At 43.7% G+C, this 22,838-nt stretch overlaps 1 protein-coding gene across 2 annotated transcripts in view; it reads right to left on the reverse strand.

Moving 5' to 3' along the window:
- Positions 1–22,838, reverse strand: part of VDR (vitamin D receptor) — a 315,543-nt gene that overhangs the window by 85,939 nt on the left and 206,766 nt on the right. For both annotated transcript variants that reach the window (XM_073613663.1, XM_073613662.1), the window contains one exon: positions 3,146–3,276. In XM_073613663.1, the coding sequence (XP_073469764.1) occupies positions 3,146–3,276 (131 nt within the window). The remainder of the gene's footprint in view (positions 1–3,145; positions 3,277–22,838) is intronic.

Consider the following 22,838-nt stretch of genomic DNA (forward strand, 5'->3'; position numbering starts at 1 on the left):
TTTGCCCAAATTTACTGTGCCTTTGTAGCTCACACATCCCCAAAACATCAGCGATCCACCTCCATGTTTCACAGTAGGAATGGTGTACCTTTCATCATAGGCCTTGTTGACTGCTCTCCAAATATAGTGTTTATGGTTGTGGCCAAAAAGTTCAATTTTGGTCCCATCACGCCAAATGACTTGTGCCAGAAGGTTTGAGGCTTGTCTCTGTGCTGTTTGGCTTACTTCTGGCGACTTGACCATGCAGCCCATTTTTCTTAAAGTGCCTCCTTATTGTGCATCTTGAAACATCCACAACACGTTTTCAGAGAGTCCTGCCTCTCACCTGAATTTATTTATGGGTTTTTCTTTGCATCCCAAACAATTTTCCTGGCAGTTGTGGCTGAAATTTTAGTTGGTCCACCTGGTTTCAACAGAACCCCTCATTTTCCACTTATTGATTAGAGTTTGAACACTGGTGATTGGCATTCTCAATTTCTTGGATATTTTTTTATATCCCTTTCATCCCTGGATGAAAGATGTCAGGGTCTGTCAGGGTTCCAGAAACTCACTGACTATTTATACATAAACACTAATTGCAAGCAAACAGATCACAGGTGAGGATGGTTACCTTTAATATCCATTCAAACCACTTTGTGTCAACTTGTGTGCATGTTATCAGGCCAAACTCACCAGGGTAAGTAAACTTTTGATCAGGGTCATTTGGGTAGTTTCTGTTGTGATTATGATTTAAAAAGAGTAAACACAGTTGATTGATAATAAATGGCTTCAGCCAAACACTAGCCATGAGGTAACCACTTCTGGACTGGTCTTTTTGACCCCAGATCTCATATTTAACCCCTTCCCGCCGACCGTACGCAGATATGCGTACTCGGATTTCCGGGGTTATACCGGGATGATGCCCGCAGCTGCAGGCATCATCCCGGTACCGTTGTTTACAGCGGGCGATCGGCTACCCGTGTATAACAACCGATGCGGCTAAAAGCCGCTCGGCTGTTATACCGGAGGAGCGGGAGGGGACACCCCCCCCCTCCCGCCGCCTCCCGCCGCTGTTCTTGTTGTAAACGCGGAAGCGACGTCACTTCCCGTTTACTCGGCTGCCAATGGCGCCGAATTTAAAAAAGTACACAGTATTCAGAATCGCCGTTTTCGGCGATCTGAATACTTTGAAGTGTAAAGGAGGGATGGGGGGTCTTTTAGACCCCCCATCCCTCCATAAAGAGTACCTGTCACCACCTATTACTGTCACAAGGGATGTTTACATTACTTGTGACAGCAATAAAAGTAAAAAAAAAAAAAAATTTTAAACACAATTTATAAAGTACAAAAATAAATAAATTAAATAAAAAAAAAAAAAACATTTTTTTTAAAGTGCCCCTGTCCCCGCGAGCTCGCGCAGCGAAGAAAACGCATACGGAAGTCGCGCCCGCATATGTAAACGGTGTTCAAACCACACATGTGAGGTATCGCCGTGATCGTCAGAGCGAGAGCAATAATTCTAGCCCTAGACCTCCTCTGTAGCTCAAACCTGGTAACTGTAAAAAATTTTTAAAGCGTCGCCTGTGGAAATTCAAAGGTACCGTAGTTCGTCGCCATTCCACGAGTGCGTGCAATTGGTGTTTACTTATCAAAAGATAAAACTCAGTGCAAAAGGGCTAGTATCATATTAGCACATATGTAGTAACTCAGCAAATAATTAATGGTGATCGATCAGTTACTTGGAGTCACCATTAATTATTTGCTGAGTTACTACATATGTGCTAGTATGATACTAGCCCTTTTGCACTGAGTTTTATCTTTTGATAAGTATTTGCTGAGTTACCACATATGTGCTAGTATGGTACTAGCCCTTTTGCACTGAGATTTTTCTTTTCTTCTGTTTCAGTATTTACATGATATTGTTTATGTGCTAGTATGATACTAGCCCTCATGCTCATTATACCTTTATATTTTGTATAATTTTTTCATTTTTAATTCACCTCTCTATACATTTGAGCTAGCCCCTTCCCCTCCCTCCTTCCCCACTTATCACAACTGAGACATTTAGCCTGCGTTCACATTTGTGTGTGTCAGGAACGCATGCAAAATCACTTTTCTGACACCACAGAAACGTGCTGCCCTTTAGCAGATACACAGCAATGCCATTAGTTGTCAATGACACCCTCACACATCTGCTGACGTGCCTTGGCACCGTGTGATTTTGAAATAGGGTTAGGGACTTTCTTCCGCATTTCTAGCGCATAGAGCAGCCCATTAAAATAATTGGGCTGCCCTACAAGCGACTTACATCTTTATCCACCCTGTCAGTACACCTTTGCATCCTAAAACCCCTGCTAACCTCTGCACCCCAAACGTCCCCCATCTTCTCCACTACAATCCCCCTCCCCTTTAACTCTAACTGCCTTCTCTGCTCATCTTTGGACCCACCTTCCTTACCTCCATACATCCCCTCCTTGCTCACCTGTGCACCCAAACTGTAACTCCTTCTCTGCCTACCTCTGCACACCCCACACTACCCTCCCCCCACCAATTTGCTTGTCTTTGCAGAACAGGCAGATGTTAAGCTTAATGACCACAGTTGTAGGCAGGACTTTCAAGCATGCCCCTTTATCTCCCCAGTGGGCAGTATTCAGCAGAAGTGATGGTGGATTTGACCTGGGGGGGCATGATATACATATGAATGCCGCCACTATTTACATATTAATGCCAGTTATTTACATGTAAACACAGGGTCTGCAGGTAAGTCATCCGTACACTAGAGGGCTGGACATCATTAGTAGCAGTACTTCACATTGAGATATTGGGACACAACACAGGACTAAAACTTCAAACAACAAGGGAATTTAAACCAGGATAGTTGCCAAGTATGAGGCAGCTGATTTGGGCCCCACAACAATGACAGGGCCCAGGGCAGCTGTCCCTTTTGTCCTGTCTTAAAAACGGCCCTGGGCAAGACATTACACTTGCATATTCAGCTGTGAATTTTGTTGTATTCTTCGCTTTAAAACTTTTTTAAAAACGTTAAGATCGCATGCGGTACACTCAAAATATTTACTCCTGAAAACTTGGCTTTGTTTTTCAAATAATCACCTTCATTTTTAGTAAAACAACAATTATAACCTTTTCAGAATGTGTGTTTACTTACACTCTTTCATCATGCCAATATCAACACAGCGCTTCAGCCGACAGGACTGACAGTGTCGTCTATTGTCTTTGGTTATGCGACAATCCCCATTAAAGGGGCATGTAAAAACTGCCTTCCTCTTCATGCTTCTCCTACAAGAAAACAGAATCAAATATTAATCGGGGGTGGAAAAAATGCTTAGAACTTGTTTACTTGTGTTGCCTTGTTATGAGGTCATAGGCATATAAGAATACACTTGAATTTTTGCTACATTTCAGCTGTGCACAACTAAAATGCACCATGCCTGGGATAGCAGAGACACCAGCTGTGGACACGCATTTCCACGCACTTTTTTATCCATGTTCTGGCCTCATGCACACTGTCAAACATTGCTTTCACAAAAGATTGACATTTTTTTCCCCGCCCCTCTATGTAATCCTATATGTCCATGCACACATAGGCTTTAAAAGGCATTTAGAGGCTTGGGCGTTTAAGGGCAGAAATCTGAACGCACCAAAACTGTGTTCAGGAGAGGAGCTTTAGGGCAGAAAAAGTGCCTGATGCATCTAAGCGCACGAAAAAGCGCTGATTCTGGCCAATGAAATGAATGCTCACATGCTTGACACGCTGCAACACATCTAAATGTGGTATTAGGCAGGTTTTTAATGCTGCTTTTCTCCTGTCAGGAGAAAAGCATTCAGAAGAGTATAGTGTGCATGAGGCCTTGCCACTTGGTCACAGTAAATTTAATGTGACCGAGCGGCAGCTGCAGGCTCAGCAACATAATTAAACTTTGCCAGCTTGCTTCTGGGTTTGGGGTGCACATGCAGGAGCCACCTGCTGACTCGCACTGTGATTGGACACAGCACAATTTTGTCAGCAGATCCTGTCCATTGATTTGGGCTGAGACCTGCTGATCAGCTCTATCCAATCACAGCACAGAGACCTGTGTGTACAAACACACAGGACGCTACACAGACCAGGGATCTGGCTGTTACTTCTCCCTGCAAAGCAACAGCCAGATCTCTTAGTAAAAGCAGCACACATTACACTTGTGAGGGACACCATTAACACATTGGTTGCCTCTAGATGTTAACCCCTTCCCAGCCAGAGTACAGTGACAGGGATCAAATACTTATTTTACTCACTGAACTGCAACTCAATTTTATAACATTTTTTTTTTTTCTGGATTTTTGGTTGATATTTGGTCTCCATCATTTAAAATACACCTATGATAACAATTATAAACCCTTCATTTCATTGTAAGTGGGCAAACTTACAAAATCTGTAGAGGATCAAATAATTATTTTCCCCACTGTATATATCAATAAAAGATGACCATACTTTTATTTATTGTAGCTTGTCTAGCACAGTAATTTAAAAAGTGGTTACATCAGGGCTGTCATCAGAAATCATAGGGTCCATCATACAGCATGCCTGACAGGGCCCCCACCCCAGTGTATCACAATACATTCCACCCACAACCCCAAATCCCACTCCCGTATCACCAATACTCCCAACACTCTGCACCCCCTGCATCCCCAATTACACCCATCTATGCACCCCCTACCTCTCTGTACCACATTACACCTCACTCTGCACCCCATGCATCCCCCAGTACCAGGCCTTTTTTGTAGCAGTGGTCAAGGTGCTCTGTGCTGCTGTATATGGAATACAGATCCAAACTTCCCACATTGGGATTTAGGTCAACAAGGGGGCCTGGGCCTGGTACAGGAGTGCTACCTCTACTATCCTTTCAGCAGGCCTGGTAATATACACTTTATTAATTAATAAAGAGAGGGCAAACAGAGAAATCTACCTGGAGTGTGGTATTGAAGAAAAAAAAACATTTAGATTAAGCAAAGAAAAACTTATGCATAGTAATCCCACACACAGAGGGGGCCTATAAATCCACTGCAAGAATCATTAAAATGAGTTGTAAAGACTCTATATATGTTTAATACATGATTTCTTAGGTCCCCTCGGTATGTGGGATATCTATGGATATGTTTTAGAAAATTTTCATAAATGGATTCATAGCTCCCCACTGCGTTTTATCTTCCTTCAGTTCTCCCTGTCTGAGCCTTCTGCTGCCTCCTTTTGGCTTGTGTTGCAGCTCTGGGCACTGAAGACTTCTAGCCTGTAGCTTCCTGCTCAGCCTGTGAGGCAGGCGGGCTGACACATGAAAACCAAGAGTGCCACACTATTGAGACTGTGACAGCAGTAGGTCAAACCGCACATTGGTGGGGGGAAAGAATTTAGAGTGACCCCCCCCCCCCCCCCCCAGCTCTGTAAGCACTCAAGATTAAGGATGAGCTCAGATGTGTTCGCAAACAGCACGTGCAGCGCCCGCCAGGAAGTCGGCACTGCGGAGCACTAATCACAAGCAGTGAGACATTTCCTGATGCGCGGCTGCAGAGATCGGGAGATGTCTCACTGCTTGTGATTAGCGCTCCCCAGTGCTGACTTCCTGGCAGGCTCTGCACATGCTGTTTGCGAAGACACCTGAGCTCATCCTTACTCAAGATGACTGACCTGGCACTTGTCAAGCTGCAGCCGGCAGGAGGAGAGCTGAGGTCCAGCACTGGACTTGAATCATAGCTCCCAACTGTCCTTGATTTTGAGGGACTGTCCCAGATTTGGAGCAAAGTCCCTCTGTCCTCGTCATTTGTATATAAAATGCACTATTTATCTTTTAAAACGTGTTTCCCAGTGCTAAACCTTTCATCCAATTTCTATATGGCTGCATTTGAAAATGTCAAAAGCCAGTATAAAGGAACAGTAGTAGTAAAAAAAAATCTGGTGGGTTTCACTAAATGTTTTTGTGTAGCCTCCCTGACGGTAATCCCGAGTGTGGCTCGGGGTTAAATTTCAGTCCCATTAGCGGTAACCCCGAGCCACACTCGGGATTACATTGCAGGATCCTGGTGCGGCTTTATTTACCTTGTTCCCAGGATCCTGCGATGTCCCCTGCAGTGTCCGTGGGCTCTGTCTCCTCCGAAGCCTCTCCGTGCCAGGCTCCGTTCCCTGAGAGCGGCGCAACGCATGGGGGTGGAGCCTGGTGGCAAATTAAAAAAAAATGTAAAAACCATAACACATACAATACTGTAATCTTACAGATTACAGTACTGTATGAAATTATTTCACATCCCTTTTGTCCCCAGTGCTTTGGCCCATGCCCTGCATGCAGTTTTATATGATATACACTGTTCTTTCTACCTGGAAACTGGAGATTGTCCATAGCAACCAAAAAGTGTCCCTTTATGTCAAAAGTGGCTTTAGATCAGCTAGAAAACAGTGATAGTAAATTAGAACACTTGCAGAATTGAGCGATAGTGAATCGTGGGGAAATGTATTTTATTATTATTATACAGGGAAGTCCCGTCATGTCCCGTGCGTCAGAGGGGGGCAGGGTCACCAGGTGGAAGATAGAAGAAAAAAGAAGCATTTACATAAAGGAATTGTCAAAAACTGTCTCTTGTCATTTTTAACATTTTTGACAGTTTTTTAGTGAAATGGTAGGGGTACCCCCTTACCATTTCACACAGGGGGGAGGGCCGGTATCTGGGGGTCCCATTGTTAAAGGGGGCTTCCAGATTCTGATAAGCCCCCCGCCCGCAGACCCCCACAACCACCGGCCAGGGTTGTGGGAATGAGGCCCTTGTCCTCATCAACATGGGGACAAGGTGTTTTGGGGGGCTACCCCAAAGCACACTCCCAATGTTGAGGGCATGTGGCCTGGTACGGTTCAGGGGGGGGGGGCGCTCTCTCGTCCCCCACTCTTTTCCTGTGGCCTGCCAGGTTGCGTGCTCAGATAGGGGTCTGGTATGGATTTTTGGGGGGACCCCACGCCATTTAAAAAAAAATTTTTTTTTTTAGTGATAGATACTTCTATCACTATGAGACAGACTCCGTGGCTGCGGTCAGCGAGAAGACGAAATCCATATTTGGTGGTCCTGTCCCTTCTTGGTTGGATTCTGGTCAAGGGTTTTCGGGCTTCTGTTCACCCTTTTCCACATACCCATCCAGAAGGATGCCAAACTAGCATTGCTCCATTGTCCGATCCTGGGCCTCTTTTCCTATCAGCAGAAATTAGCCACCTACCTATTCATAAACGTACAATAGCGAGGGCCTGGAGAAAACAGCTGTTTCGTTCGCAAAGGTGAAGAGCACCTTGATGACCCTTATGATCCACAATGTCAAGTATCCTCAATGATACTCAAGCTAAATTCCTTAAAGTGTGGACTCCATGGTGGTCTTACGCCCTTCCAACCCTGCGCTCAACCAGCCTAGGCCTCCTGAACCCCCAGCCTGGAGGAACTCCCCTCCATTTCCTCTGCATCTCTCCAGTGCTCCTCCATCTCTCATTACTCCCCTTTTCCTCTCTGGACTCCCTGTCCACCACTCTGTTATTCTTTCCTTCTTTTTGCCTCATGCTTTACTTAACAGTCTCTACATTGTGTTTAATGTTCATATTCCCTGTGTGGAAATTTTATATCTGTTCTCTCTTTATATGCGAATAAAAATCATTGTACCAGAAAAACCTAAAATCTGGCACTCAAAAAAATCATGATCAATCATGAATTGTGTGTCAATGCAGAAAAATGCATGGAACATCACGCATACACACATGCACATATAAATGGAGCCTAAATAGAGTGAAAAAACATGATGCAACTGTTTGATCCATAAACAGTGAAATATAAAATAGTTTCCCTTTAAAAAAAAGTCAAAGCAGTCAAAGACGTAGAGAAGCATAAGGAATTCCAGGTCATGTCAGTGGACAGTCAGATGTATACAATTCATAGATTCCCTGCAGCTATTAATAGCGGGTATGTGCACATCATTCTACATTCACATAGCTGTTCTGCTCTTTCACACCATCCAAGTATAGTATAAAAATGAGAGCTTATTTTATTTCTCTTGCAGCCCACAAAGCTACTGCAACCACACAAAATGTTTGTCAGGGGAACTGAACAGATACAAACAGTCCTCTTGTTAAAAATAAAAATAATAATATGTAATGTTTAAAAGCAGGAAATTGGAGTCTATGGACAAACAAAAATGTGGCAGGCTGGCGGTGTTCTATTCCTGGATAAGAAGATAAAGAAGATGTCTGTAAAGAAAAACAAGCTCAGACCAACATGTAGACAAGGATTGGTTATGCAAAACGCTGTGATGGTGCCACATGAATGTCTAAAAATGCTTTGGCTCTGGAATGTTGTTATTGAAAATAACCACCACTGCTCTTGGAAGGGTGAGTTGCTTGCATATGAAGAAAAAATATTGGTTATTTAAAGCAAATGATATTACTTTTTCCACTCTGACACCACAATACTATTTTTTGTGAAACCACAAGATTATAAATAAGTACTGTGTAAATTGTATGTTAGAATCTACACTTACATTACTGCAAGAGAGCATCATTACAGACAAATCTAATCTAGGCACAGATGATGGAGCCTCATAGTAAATTTTTTTTTTAGTGGCACACTGGGCCTTGTGCCTCCATTCCAGAATAGCAAATAACACTGCAGAGATGCATTAACCGCTTCAGCCCCAAAAGATTTTACCCACTTCCTGACCAGAGCACTTTTTGCGATTCGGCAGTGCGTCGCTTTAACTGACAATTGCGCAGTCATGCGACGTTGCACACAAACAAAATTGGCATCCTTTTTTCCCCACAAATAGAGCTTTCTTTTGGTGGTATTTGATCACCTCTGCAGTTTTTATTTTTAACAAAAAAAGAGCGACAATTTTTTAAAAAATGCATTATTTTTTACTTTTTGCTATAATAAATATCCCCCAAAAATAGGGGTGTTGAAAATGATCGGCACATTGATGCATCGGGATTGTACCCTTCCCGAATCGGCCGGCATCGATGCGATAGCCCGGCATAATCTATTATGCCTGCCGTCATTCCGGCTCCCCCCCCCCCAGCAGTGTCTTTGCTGGAATGACAAGCCGCCGATCGGCTGGCTGCGCCTGTTGCTGCTCCCTCGTGAACAGACGATGTAAGCTCAGAGTGCTGCCCCCACCCATGCTCTCCCCCTCCTCACCGAGGCGACCTGCACACGACTGCCACAGCGACTTGCAAAACGACTTCTGTATAGAAGTCTATGCAAGTCGCCCCAAGTCGCCCCCAAAGTAGTACAGGAACCTTTTTCTAAGACAGAGCGACTTGCGTCGCTCCCATTAGAGCGGTTCCATTGTACAGAACGGGAAGCGACTTGTCAGGCGGCTAGGTTGCCTGACAAGTCGCCCCTGTGTGAACCGGCACTTACTGTGATTTCCCTATCATCTCTCCCCTCTGGAACCATCTACTGATCTGCAAGCAGTATATTTCTTGCTGATTGGAATGTCTTCCTTTTTTATTTTTGCAGTAATGTTGACCTGTTTACTATCCAAGTTGCTGCCAAAAGACTCAATGGATTTGTTAAAGTGATACTAAAAGGGTATTATTTTTCTTTAAAATAAAAGATATCATACTTACCTGCTGATCTCCTGTACTATGTCTCTGACCATCCCCTGTACTATGTCTGCAGTCTCTGACCATCTCCTGTACTATGTCTGCAGTCTCTGACCATCTCCTGTATCATGCCTGCAGTCTCTGACCATCTCCTGTATTATGTCAGCAGTCTCTGACCATCCCCTGTAGTATGTCTGCAGTCTCTGACCATCTCCTATAGTATGTCTGCAGTCTCTGACCATCTCTTGTATCATGTCTGCAGTCTCTGACCATTCCTTGGTACTATGTCTGCAGTCTCTGACCATTCCTTGGTACTATGTCTGCAGTCTCTGACCATCTCCTGTAGTACGTCCACAGTCTCTGACCATCTCCTGTAGTACGTCAGCAGTCTCTGACCATCTCCTGTAGTACGTCAGCAGTCTCTGACCATCTCCTGTAGTACGTCAGCAGTCTCTGACCATCTCCTGTAGTACGTCAGCAGTCTCTGACCATCTCCTGTAGTATGTCAGCAGTCTCTGACCATCTCCTGTAGTATGTCATCAGTCTCTGACCATCTCCTGTAGTATGTCAGCAGTCTCTGACCATCTCCTGTAGTATGTCAGCAGTCTCTGACCATCTCCTGTAGTATGTCAGCAGTCTCTGACCATCTCCTGTAGTATGTCAGCAGTCTCTGACCATCTCCTGTAGTATGTCAGCAGTCTCTGACCATCTCCTGTAGTATGTCAGCAGTCTCTGACCATCTCCTGTAGTATGTCAGCAGTCTCTGACCATCTCCTGTAGTATGTCAGCAGTCTCTGACCATCTCCTGTAGTATGTCTGCAGTCTCTGACCATCTCCTGTAGTATGTCTGCAGTCTCTAACCATCTCCTCTAGTATGTCTGTAGTCTCTGACCATCTCCTGTAGTATGTACGCACTCCGCAGTCTGACCATCTCCTGTAGTATGTCCGTAGTCTCTCTGACCATCTCCTGTAGCATGTCCGCAGTCTCTATCTCCAGCTTGTCAGAGACTGCAGACATGATACAGGAGATGGTCAGAGACTGCAGACATGGTACAGGAGATGATCAGAGACTGCAGACAATGTCTGCAGTCTCTGACCATCTCTTGCAGTAGGTCTGCAGTCTCTGACCATCTCTTGTACCATGTCTGCAGTCTCTGACCATCTCCCCAAGTATTTTGGGGAGAGCCTGGAGCTCCTTTAAGTTGTTGTCTGCTGTGTTTAGACTTTGCTACATGCAGGGAGTGTTGTCTTTTTTTTAAAGAACAGATCGAATAAAAAAAAAATGGAGTTCTCCCGACAGCTTGAATTTTTTTGATGAAAACCATGCGCACTTGTGCTGTAATCGTGATGCATCGTGATGCATCGCGGAATCAAATTGAATCGTTGACATGATAATTGTAATCGAATCGAATCGTGAGGCCAGTGAAGATGCGCACCTCTACCCAAAAATATCTAAAAACACTATTTTTTTCCTCAGTTTACGCCGATATGTATTCTTCTACATATTTTTGGGGAAAAAAAAAAAAAAAAAAAATCGCAATAAGCGTATATTGATTGGTTTGCGCTAATGTTATAGCGTCTACAAAATAGGGCATAGTTTTATGGCATTATTATTATTAATTTTTTTTTTTTTACTAGTAATGGCAGCGATCTGCGATTTTTATCGGGACTGCGATATTATGGCAGACACGTCGGACAATTTTGACACATTTTAGGGACCATTGGCATTTTTACAGCGATCAGTGCTATAAAATTGCATTGATAACTGTAAAAATGTCACAGGCAGTGAACGGGTTAACCACTAGGGGGCAGTGAAGAGTTAAGTGTGGCCTATTATGTGTTCTAACTGAAGGGGGGATGGGACTATGCAGGGGAGATGACAGATCGCTGCTCATACTCTGTATGACGATCTGTCTGTTCTCCCCTCAGAGAACCAGAAACTGTGTGTTTACACACATAGATCCCGGTTCTCCGCAGGCCCCAAATGCCATTCTGCCGCAGTACATTTGGCTTGTGTGCACTGCAGCCGGTCCGACAGAAGCCAGCCATTCAGGCATGACTGAAAAAGGTCTGCCAACCACCTCCCAATCAGCCAAAGGCCTGCCAGAACACAATAGAACAGCAGTGGAGATTGCTGTACTAACATCGGATTGTGTGCGCTGTGTGATAGGGGTATATCCCTTCCCTCCAATCAGCTCTCAGAGCTCTACAGTGTGTAATTTCAGCTCTTCGCCACCTGTTTTCTGAAACCTTTGACAAGCTTTATAAATTCTGGACTTTGAACAGATGTAGAGCAGAGATGACGGCAGATAAACAGGTACAACATATTTGTTTTATGTGTATGACCTGAGGCCAGTCAATTCACTGGGTATTCAGTGCCTTGAAAAAGTATTCATACCCCTTGAAATTTTCCACCCTTTGTGATGTTACAACCAAAAACATAAATGTATTTTATTGGGATTTTATGTGATGGACCAACACAAAGTGGCACATAATTGTGAAGTGGAAGGAAAATGATAAATGGTTTTCAAATTTTTTTACAAATAAATATCTGAAAAGTGTGTTGTGCATTTGTATTCAGCCCCCTTTACTCTGATACCCCTAACTAAAATCCAGTGGAACCAATTGCCTTCAGAAGTCACCTAATTACTAAATAGAGTCCACCTTTGTGTAATTTAATCTCACTATGAATACAACTGTTCTGTGAAGCCCTCTGAGGTTTATTAGAAAATCTTAGTGAACAAACCGCATCATGAAGGCCAAGGAACACACCCGACAGGTCAGGGATAAAGTTGTGGAGAAGTTTGAAGCAGGGTTAGGTTATAAAAAAAACATCCCAAGCTTTGAACATCTCACGGAGGGCTGTTTTATCCATCATCCGAAAATGGAAAGAGTATGACACAACTGTAAACCTATCAAGATATGGTCGTCCACCTAAACTGACAGGCCAGGCACAGAGAGCATTCATCAGAGAAGCAGCCAAGAGGCCCATGGTAACTCTGGAGGAGCTGCAGAAATCCACAGCTCAGGTAGGAGAATCTGTCCACAGGACAACTATTAGTCATGTACTCCACAAATCTGGCCTTTATGGAAGGGTGGCAAGAAGAAAGCCATTGTTGAAAGAAAGCCATAAGAAGTCCAGTTTGCAGTTTGTGAGAAGTCATGTGGGGGGACACAGCTAACAGCACTGTATGCACAACCACTTTAATGAACATTTTTTTTCTTATGTTATGTTATAGATTTAGTCAGACCATTTTTATAACCACAATCAATATAATAATCATCAATAGTATATTACTTGTTTACCATATATATATTTTTGTTATTTATGTATATTTACCATATAAAACAATCAAACATTTTTACTTACTAATACATTAAAATAAACCCATAGTAACAAACTGTAACAAGCCCCTTTGCTCGCTCGGTTCCACTCTCCCGACACTCCTCTGCAGCTATAGAATCAGATTGCAACTTCTGATGGTTCGGTCATACAATGCTCCAGGATTAGAACTTCAGCTATGTGCCATTCTAACCCAGTTGTGATAGCTCAGAACAAACACCAGGCAGGCTGTATGTAAGTTCAACCAGGAATCTATCTTTATTGACAAAATACAGGCTTTTATACACTCAACGTGGAGGGGCAGACCTCCTGCTCATATTACTCTAACAATACAGCTGTAACCTAATTAACCTAATTAACATGAGCTAAATAACTAATCCCTTTAGACAGCCTAGATGACTCAGACATGAGCGTTAGGCCAGACTGGCCGTCTTGTAGTTCAGAAAGTCCAATTAACATTATCACAATCAACATAGACTCTTCTTCACACAATAGCAGAGTTGATTAACACAAATAACAATGGGGATCTAATGACTCTTAGATCCCATAGTAGACTTATTTACAATATACATTTTAGCAGACAATAGACAGACAGGTGTTGGAATTTACATCAGCATCTCCTAACAGTATCTGTCCCAGCATTATGAATCAGCCACTATTCCAATATGGCAAATCCAGGGTCCCCAGACATAAAGCACACAAAAAGCACCGTTCCCCCAAATGCAAGGGCCCCCGATCGATCGGCAAGAGGCTAGCATACAGTCCCCTCCAAAAGTCTCTTTCCCGGCTAGGTCTGTCACGCAAACCAAACAACAAAGTAAAAAGCATCCCCTATATTACCCTTGGAATATATTCCAGGTCCCTTACACAAACCATATACTGTACAAATCGATTTTGATTTTGAAGCGTTAAAAGATTTTGCATTCCTTATGATCTACAAACTGTGAACTGTTGCCCCTAATGCCACTATTACAGTCCAGGCAGGCTACATCTTCCAGTAAAGATGGTCAGGGTACAACTTCTTTCATTTTACTGGGTATATGTAAGGGTTTACAACCACTTTAAAAATAAATGTATATGTAGTCAATCTATATTTTTAAAATTATCAAGCTCCCTGGACAAGTCACTCTGTAGTCAGATCACTTCTGACACTGGGCCTTCTATCTGTCACACCACTGGATCTACTTTAAGCAGGTACTTTTAAAAAAATGAGGAGCTGTTAAAATCACTACATACTACCAATTATAGCATATCTACTAAAAAACAAAAATGGCATACATTGCAGCTTGACAGTCCTTAGATATGGTCGCTGCATTAGCTTTCTTTTTCTGGGTCTCTTCCTGTCCTATTGTGACATTGCTCACTTACCATACATCTATGTAACGTATGGGGAGCCAAATAGTCTATGTGGCACACCAGAAGAGAACACAGATAAGCACAAGGCAATTTACAAAGTTTCTGGTAGTACCTACAAGTAGTATTTGCTTTTCTGAAACAGATATAACAAAACCATTTTATTACCGTGTTTCCCCAAAAATAAGACATACCCATAAAATAAGCCGTAGCAGGATTTCTAAGCATTTGCGCAATATAAGCCATACCCCGAAAATAAGACAGAGATAGGCATGGCTATGTGCTGCAAGCTGAGACATAGAAAGTGAAAGTAAAAGTCTCCTCAGTGAAGTGTGTGTCCTCAGGGTAAGAAGTAAAGCTGTGGCTGCCGTTTTACTCCGCACTGTGGGTCTCTCTCCCCCAGCACCAACCAGCAACAGTCTGTGGGTCTCTATCACCCCCAACAAACACCAGTAAAGCTGCTGCTTAATAAAAAATAAGACATCCCCTGAAAACACGCCATAGTGTGTCTTCTTGAGGAAAAATAAATATAAGACGGTATCTTATTTTCGGGGAAACACGGTAGTATATTTAACAGACCAAAATACTTACCTGCTCGTAGAGCTGCAGGATTCTGGCTAAAATGGAATCACAATTTTTTCTGCTTAGAATAAAGATCGCGATTCTCGCGGTGTAACATCATCTTTAACCACTTGCCGACCGCCTAAGGCAGATATACTGCGGCAGAATGGCACAGGCAGGCAAAATCACGTATCTGGTACGTAATTGCCTTCCCATGGGCGGGGGGGGGGGGGCGATCGGACCCCCCCCCCGGTGCCAGAGGCGGTCAGCTCTAGTTCGCGGGCGATGAGAGGTGAGGGGGAGGCCATCCATTGTTGGCCACCCCCTCCCGATCGCTCCCGGCGAATGAAAATGCTTCCTCTCCCTCTGTAATGTAAACAGAGGGAGAGGAAGTGATGTCATCCCTCCTCGAGTCGGTCTTTTCGATCCGGCGCCGAGGAGAGAAGACATCAAGTAAGTCTGCACAACACTACACTTTCAGTAGAACACGCCAGGCACACTTTTCACCCCCCGATCACCCCCTGTCACACTGACACCAATAGCAGTTTTTTTTTTTTGCATTGGTGTCAGTTTGTGACAGTTATAAGTGTTCGGGCAGTTAGGTTAGCGCCCTTTAGGTCTGGGGTACCCCCCTATAGGTCCAGGGTACCCCCCTAACCCCCCCTAATAAAGGTTAACTCTGTAATCACCCCCCGTCGCCAGTGTCGCTAAGCGATCGTTTTTCTGATCGCTGTATTATTTATTTATTTATTTAAGGTACTTATATAGCGCCGTCAATTTACGCAGCGCTTTACATATATATTATACATTCACATCAGTCCCTATACCCTCAAGGAGCTTACAATCTAAGGTCCCTAACTCACATTCATACCTATACTAGGGCCAATTTAGACAGGATCCAATTAACCTACCAGCATGACTTTGGAGTGTGGGAGGAAACCGGAGTACCCGGAGGAAACCCACGCAGACACAGGGAGAACATGCAAACTCCAGGCAGGTAGTGTCGTGGTTCGAACCAGCGACCCTCCTTACTGCTAGGCGAGTGTGCTACCCACTACACCACTGTGCCGCCCTCTAGTGACACAGGTGACGCTAGTTAGGGAGGTAAGTATTTAGGTTCGCTGTCATTGTTTTATAGCGACAGGGACCCCCATATACTACCTACTAAAGGTTTTAACCCCTTGATTGCCCCCTAGTTAACCCTTTCACCAGCGATCACCGTATAAGTGTTACGGGTGACGCTGGTTAGTTGGTTTGTTTTTTATAGTTTATTATAGTTTATAATAGTTTTAGGGCACCCGCCGTTTATTACCTTATAAAGGTTTAACCCCCTAATTGCCCGGCGGTGATATAAGTTACGTTTTTAGAATCAGATAAGGTCTGCGTCGCCCCAGGCAGCGTCAGGTTAGCGCCAGTACCGCTAACACCCATGCACGCAGCATACACCTCCCTTAGTGCTATAGTTGTCTGCTTTGATGAGTCCCTGATTAAATTTTCTGGCCGCTTGTCATTCAGCCTGGTTTCACACATGTGCGGTGCGAATTGAAGCTCAGGTTTCACTGGGGAGATAAAAATCTCCTGTTCAAAGGATTCATTGAGACAGGATTAGAGAGCAGGGAGAGGGGGAGGGAGGGGGGGGAGAGGGGGAGGGAGAGGGGGGGAGAGGGGGAGGGAGGGGGGGGGAGAGGGGGAGGGAGGGGGGGGGAGAGGGGGAGGTGTAGTGAGGAGAAAGAGAAAATCCTTGTTCAGAACGCAATGCATCTGCGAATCAGATGCGTTCCCATAGGAGATAATAGGCTTGTAGTTCGCACCGCAATGCCCAAAAAACGCACATGTTTTTTGTGCAATGCGCAGTGCGAATGCAACGCACATATGTGAACCAGATGCATTCATATGAATGTATTTTAAAATGTCCTGCGAATTAGATGCGGTGTAAGCCGCATCTAATTCGCATAGGTGTGAACCCGGGCTCAAACAGTACCTTCCCAGCAAGCGTGCCAGATACGGGGTCAAGATGTATAAGCTCTGTGACAGGGCCACAGGCTATACATGTAGATTTACGGTTTACGAGGGCAAAGATAGTCAAGTAGAGCCGACAAACTGCCCTGACTACATAGGAAGCGCTGGCAAGATAGTGTGGGACTTGGTGTCACCCTCATTCGGCCTCAAGGGGGTACCACTTGTACGTGGACAATTATTACACGAGCGTGCCACTTTTTAGCCACCTTTTTGATCATCAGATTGGAGCATGTGGCACCGTGCGACCTAATCGCCGGGGCTTTCCCCAGCGGCTTGTAGATTCCTGTCTTAGGCTGGGGGAGAGAGCCTGCTTGAAGTGTAATAACTTGCTCGCTATGAAGTGGAGGGACAATAAGAATGTTTTCGTTCTTACCTCCCTTCATGCAGACACAACGGTCCAAATTCCTACGGCGACTGGTGTTGTGGAGAAACCCCTCTGTGTCCATGAATATAACCTTAATATGGGAGGGGTGGACCTCAACGACCAGTTGTTGGCGCCGTACCTAATTGCCCGTAAGGCCAGACGCTGGTACAAAAAAGTGTCTGTTTATTTCAATTGGCTTTGCTGAACGCTCATGTGCTATACAGAGCTTCAGGACGGACTGGATCCTTCCTTAACCTCTTGACATCCGGAGGCCGTCATATGACGCCTCGACTTTCGGGTTTATATCTGAATGATGCCTGAGGCTACAGACATCATTCAGATACCGGCATTTTCAGCCGGCGATTCCGTACACCATAAGAATGATCATAGCGGCTGTATCGCCGCTTGATCGTTATTACGGGCGGCGAGAGAGGACGTCCCCCCCCCCTCCCGCCGCCCTCCGGTGCTTCTACCGACTCACCTCAGCGATTGGCGAGTCGGATAGCGGATCCGCCGGCGCCGGATGTAGATCATAGAGATTTCCAGCGGACCAGATGGTCGCCGGAGTCTCTATGATAGTTCGGAGGCCGGGCGCGATGTTATGATGTCACGCCCGGCCTCAAAAAAACGGCGCCGCTTCGGCTGGGAAGCGGTGATCGTTTTTTTTATTTATTTATTTTTTTTATTTTAGGCTTCCCAGCCTAGAGGGGAGATGTGGGGTCTTATTGACCCCATATCTCACTGTAAAGAGGACTGATCATGTCATATTCCTATTACAAGGGATGTTTACATTCCTTGTAATAGGAATAAAAGTGATCAAAAAAAAATTTTTTTTTAAAAGTGTCAAAATAAAAAATTTTAAGTAAAATTAACAATAAAAAAAAAAATTTTTTAAAGCGCCCCTGTCCCCGTGAGCTCGCACACAGAAGCGAACGCATACGTAAGTCCCGCCCACATATGAAAACGGTGTTCAAACCACACATGTAAGGTATCGCCGCGAACGTTAGAGCGAGAACAATAATTTTGGCCCTAGACCTCCTCTCTAACTCAAAACATGTAACCAGTAAAAAATTTTAAAGCGTCGCCTATGGGGATTTTTAAGTACCAAAGTTTGGCGCCATTCCACGAGTGTGTGCAATTTTGAAGCGTGACATGTTAGGTACCTATTTACTCAGCGTAACTTCATCTTTCACACAATGCAAAAAAATTTGGCTAACTTTGCTGTTTTGTTTTTTTTTAAAGCATGAAACCGTGTTTGAAAATTTGCTGCGCAAATACCGTGCAAGATAAAAAGTTGCAATGACCGCCATTGTATTCTCTAGGGTCTCTGCTAAAAAAACATATATAATGTTTGGGGGTTCTATGTAATTTTATAGCAAAGAAATGATGATTTTTGACATGTAGGAGCGAAGTGTCAGAAATGGCCTGGATGCGAAGTGGTTAAATTCCAGGAAGAGATCGTCAGAGCCCTTCTGTTTCCAGACGGTGCTCCACCTCACCTTCCCCAACCAAATGCAGTAAGCCGGCTGCATGAGAGGCATTTTTAATATGTCCTCCCGAGTACCCCTACCCAACGAGCCCCCCAAAAAAGATGTTGTGTCTGCAGCAAGCGTGGATTTAGGCGTGACACCCGGTATTATTGTCCCTTCTGTCCTGACAATCCTGGTCTATGGGTGAATGTTTTGAACGCTATCATACACTAGTTGAGTATTAGCATAGGGTACAGCACTGCACAGACTAGGACACACTTTCACAGGGTCTCCCAAGATGCCATCGCATTCTGAGAGACCCAAACCTGGTACCAGTTAAAAAAGTTAAAGTTACAAAAAAGTGTAAAAAAAAAAAAAAAAAACAAAAAACAAAAAAAAGTAAAAAAGAAGAAAAAAAAAAAAAAAACACAAAAAAATATATAAAATAAAAAAACCAAAAATAGTTGTCGTTTTATTGTTCTCTCTCTATTGTTCTGCATTCTATACTGCAATGTTTTATTGTTATGTTTTTATCATGTTTGCTTTATAGGTATGCAATTTTTTTATACTTTGTTTTTTTATTGTTAACCACTTTTTTGTTTTCAGGTACGCCATTCAGCTGCAGAGCGGATTTATTTATCTTGACAGCAACAGCGTTTGCTCCCACGATACATAAAGCCGTGACTCCAGCGCTGTCGGAGGTGATTTCACCACCACAGTTACATACTTCAGCATATATGCCGAAGCGTGGGGGCAGCAGTGTGTGGAGGAGCGATTTGCTCCTGCCTTTTGCGGGAGGATGCCCCCATGCTTCGGCATATATATATATTTTAGGCACAGGTTGCGTTAAATGTTTTATTTTTTACTATGTTTTTTTTTTAGATTTGCAGGTATGGTAAGTCTTACTGTTATACTGTAATGTTACTTTGTTTTTTTGTTAACCATCATTTGCTTAGCAGGTACGCCTTTCAGTTGCAGCGCGGATTTATTTATCTTGACAGCAACAGCGTTTGCTCCCACGATACATAAAGCCCTGACTCTAGTGCTGTCGGAGTTGATTTCACCACCACAGTTGCATACTTCAGCATATATGCCGAAGCGTGGGGGCAGCAGAGGGCGGAGGAGCGATTTGCTCCTAACTTTTGCGGGAGGATGCCCCATGCTTCGGCATATATATACGGTGCATGTATGCCTATCATTAGAAGTGGGTGGATGAAGGGAGGTATTCTAATGGTGGGCATACCCACCGATCAATATCTTTTTTTCGTTCAGCCCACAGGCTGCATGAAAAAAAAGTTTACAATATATGCCCAACAAGGACCAGCAACGTACTGGTATGTTGCTGGACTTTGAGTGGTTATTCCAGAATGATGCCTGCAGGTTTAGGTATCATCTTGGTATCATTCTTTTCAGCCAGCGGTCGGCTTTCATGTAAAAGCAATCCTAGCAGCTAATTAGCCTCTAGACTGCTTTTACAAGCAGTGGGAGGGAATGCCCCCCCCCCCACCGTCTTCCGTGTTTTTCTCTGGCTCTCCTGTCCCAACAGGGAACCTGAGAATGCAGCCGGTGATTCAGCCAGCTGACCATAGAGCTGATCAGAGACCAGAATGGCTCCGAACATCTCTATGGCCTAAGAAACCGGAAGCTACGAGCATTTCATGACTTACATTTCGCCGGATGTAAACAGCGCCATTGGGAAATTGGGAAAGCATTTTATCACACCGATCTTGGTGTGGTCAGATGCTTTGAGGGCAGAGGAGAGATCTAGGGTCTAATAGACCCCAATTTTTTCAAAAAAGAGTACCTGTCACTACCTATTGCTATCATAGGGGATATTTACATTCCCTGAGATAACAATAAAAATGATAAAAAAAAAAAAAAAATGAAAGGAACAGTTTAAAAATAAGATAAAAAAAAAATAAGAAAACAAAAAAAAAAAAAGCACCCCTGTCCCCCCCTGCTCTCGCGCAAAGGCGAACGCAAGCGTCGGTCTGGCGTCAAATGTAAACAGCAATTGCACCATGCATGTGAGGTATCACCACGAAGGTCAGATCGAGGGCAGTAATTTTAGCAGTAGACCTCCTCTGTAAAACTACAGTGGTAACCTGTAAAGGCTTTTAAAGGCTTTTAAAAATGTATTTAGTTTGTCGCCACTGCATGTTTGTGCGCAATTTTAAAGCATGTCATGTTTGGTATCCATGTACTCGGCCTAAGATCATCTTTTTTATTTCATCAAACATTTGGGCAATATAGTGTGTTTTAGTGCATTAAAATTTAAAAAAGTGTGTTTTTTCCCCAAAAAATGCGTTTGAAAAATCGCTGCGCAAATACTGTGTGAAAAAAAAAATGAAACACCCACCATTTTAATCTGTAGGGCATTTGCTTTAAAAAATATATCATGTTTGGGGGTTCAAAGTAATTTTCTTGCAAAAAAAAATAATTTTTTCATGTAAACAAAAAGTGTCAGAAAGGGCTTTGTCTTCAAGTGGTTAGAAGAGTGGGTGATGTGTGACATAAGCTTCTAAATGTTGTGCATAAAATGCCAGGACAGTTCAAAACCCCCCCAAATGACCCCATTTTGGAAAGTAGACACCCCAAGCTATTTGCTGAGAGGCATGTTGAGTCCATGGAATATTTTATGTTGTGACACAAGTTGCGGGAAAAAGACAAGTTTTTTTTGTTTTTTTTGCACAAAGTTGTCACTAAATGATATATTGCTCAAACATGCCATGGGAATATGTGAAATTACACCCCAAAATAAATTCTGTTGCTTCTCCTGAGTATGGGGATACCACATGTGTGAGACTTTTTGGGAGCCTAGCCGCGTACGGGACCCCGAAAACCAAGCACAGCCTTCAGGCTTTCTAAGGGCGTAAATTTTTGATTTCACTCTTCACTGCCTATCACAGTTGCGGAGGCCATGGAATACCCAGATGGCACAAACCCCCCCCCCCCAAATGACCCCATTTTGGAAAATAGACACCCAAAGCTATTTGCTGAGAGGTATAGTGAGTTTTTTACAGACCTCACTTTTTGTCACAAACTTTTGAAAATTGAAAAAAGAAAAAAAAAAATACATTTTTCTTGTCTTTCTTCATTTTCAAAAACAAATGAGAGCTGCAAAATACTCACCATGCCTCTCAGCAAATAGCTTGGGGTGTCTACTTTCCAAAATTGGGTCATTTGGGGGGGGGGGGGGGGGGTTTGTGCCATCTGGGCATTTTATGGCCTTCGAAAACTGTGATAGGTAGTGAGGAGTGAAATCAAAAATTTACGCCCTTAGAAATCCTGAAGGCGGTGATTGGATTTCGGGGCCCCGTATGAAGCTAGGCTCCCAAAAAGTGCCACACATGTGGTATCCCCGTACTCTGGAGAAGCAGCAGAATGTATTTTGGGGTGTAATTCCACATATGCCCATGGCATGTTTGAGCAATATATCATTTAGTGACAACTTTGTGCAAAAAAAAAAAATTGTCACTTTCCCGCAACTTGTGTCAAAAAATAAAATATTCCATGGACTCAACATGCCTCTCAGCAAATAGCTTGGGGTGTCTACTTTCCAAAATGGGGTCATTTGGGGGGGTTTTGTGCCATCTGGGCATTTTATGGCCTTCAAAACTGTGATAGATAGTGAGGAGTGAAATAAAAAATGTATGCCCTTAGAAATCCTGAAGGCGGTGCTTGGTTTTTGGGGCCCCGTACGCCGCTAGGCTCCCAAAAAGTCCCACACATGTGGTACCCCCATACTCAGGAGAAGCAGCTAAATGTATTTTGGGGTGCAATTCCACATATGCCCATGGCCTGTGTGAGCAATATATCATTTAGTGACAACTTTTTGTAAATTTTTTTTTTTTTTGTCATTATTCAATCACTTGGGACAAAAAAAATAAATATTCAATGGGCTCAACATGCCTCTCAGCAATTTCCTTGGGGTGTCTACTTTTCAAAATGGGGTCATTTGGGGGGGGGGGGGGGTTGTACTGCCCTGCCATTTTAGTACCTCAAGAAATTACAGGCAGTCAAACTAAGAGCTGTGTAAATTCCAGAAAATGTACCCTAGTTTGTAGACGCTATAACTTTTGCGCAAACCAATAAATATACGCTTATTGACATTTTTTTTTACCAAAGACATGTGG

The sequence above is a fragment of the Aquarana catesbeiana genome, linkage group LG02 (assembly GCF_042186555.1).
Source record: "Aquarana catesbeiana isolate 2022-GZ linkage group LG02, ASM4218655v1, whole genome shotgun sequence".
In the NCBI taxonomy this organism is placed as follows: Eukaryota; Metazoa; Chordata; class Amphibia; order Anura; family Ranidae; genus Aquarana; species Aquarana catesbeiana.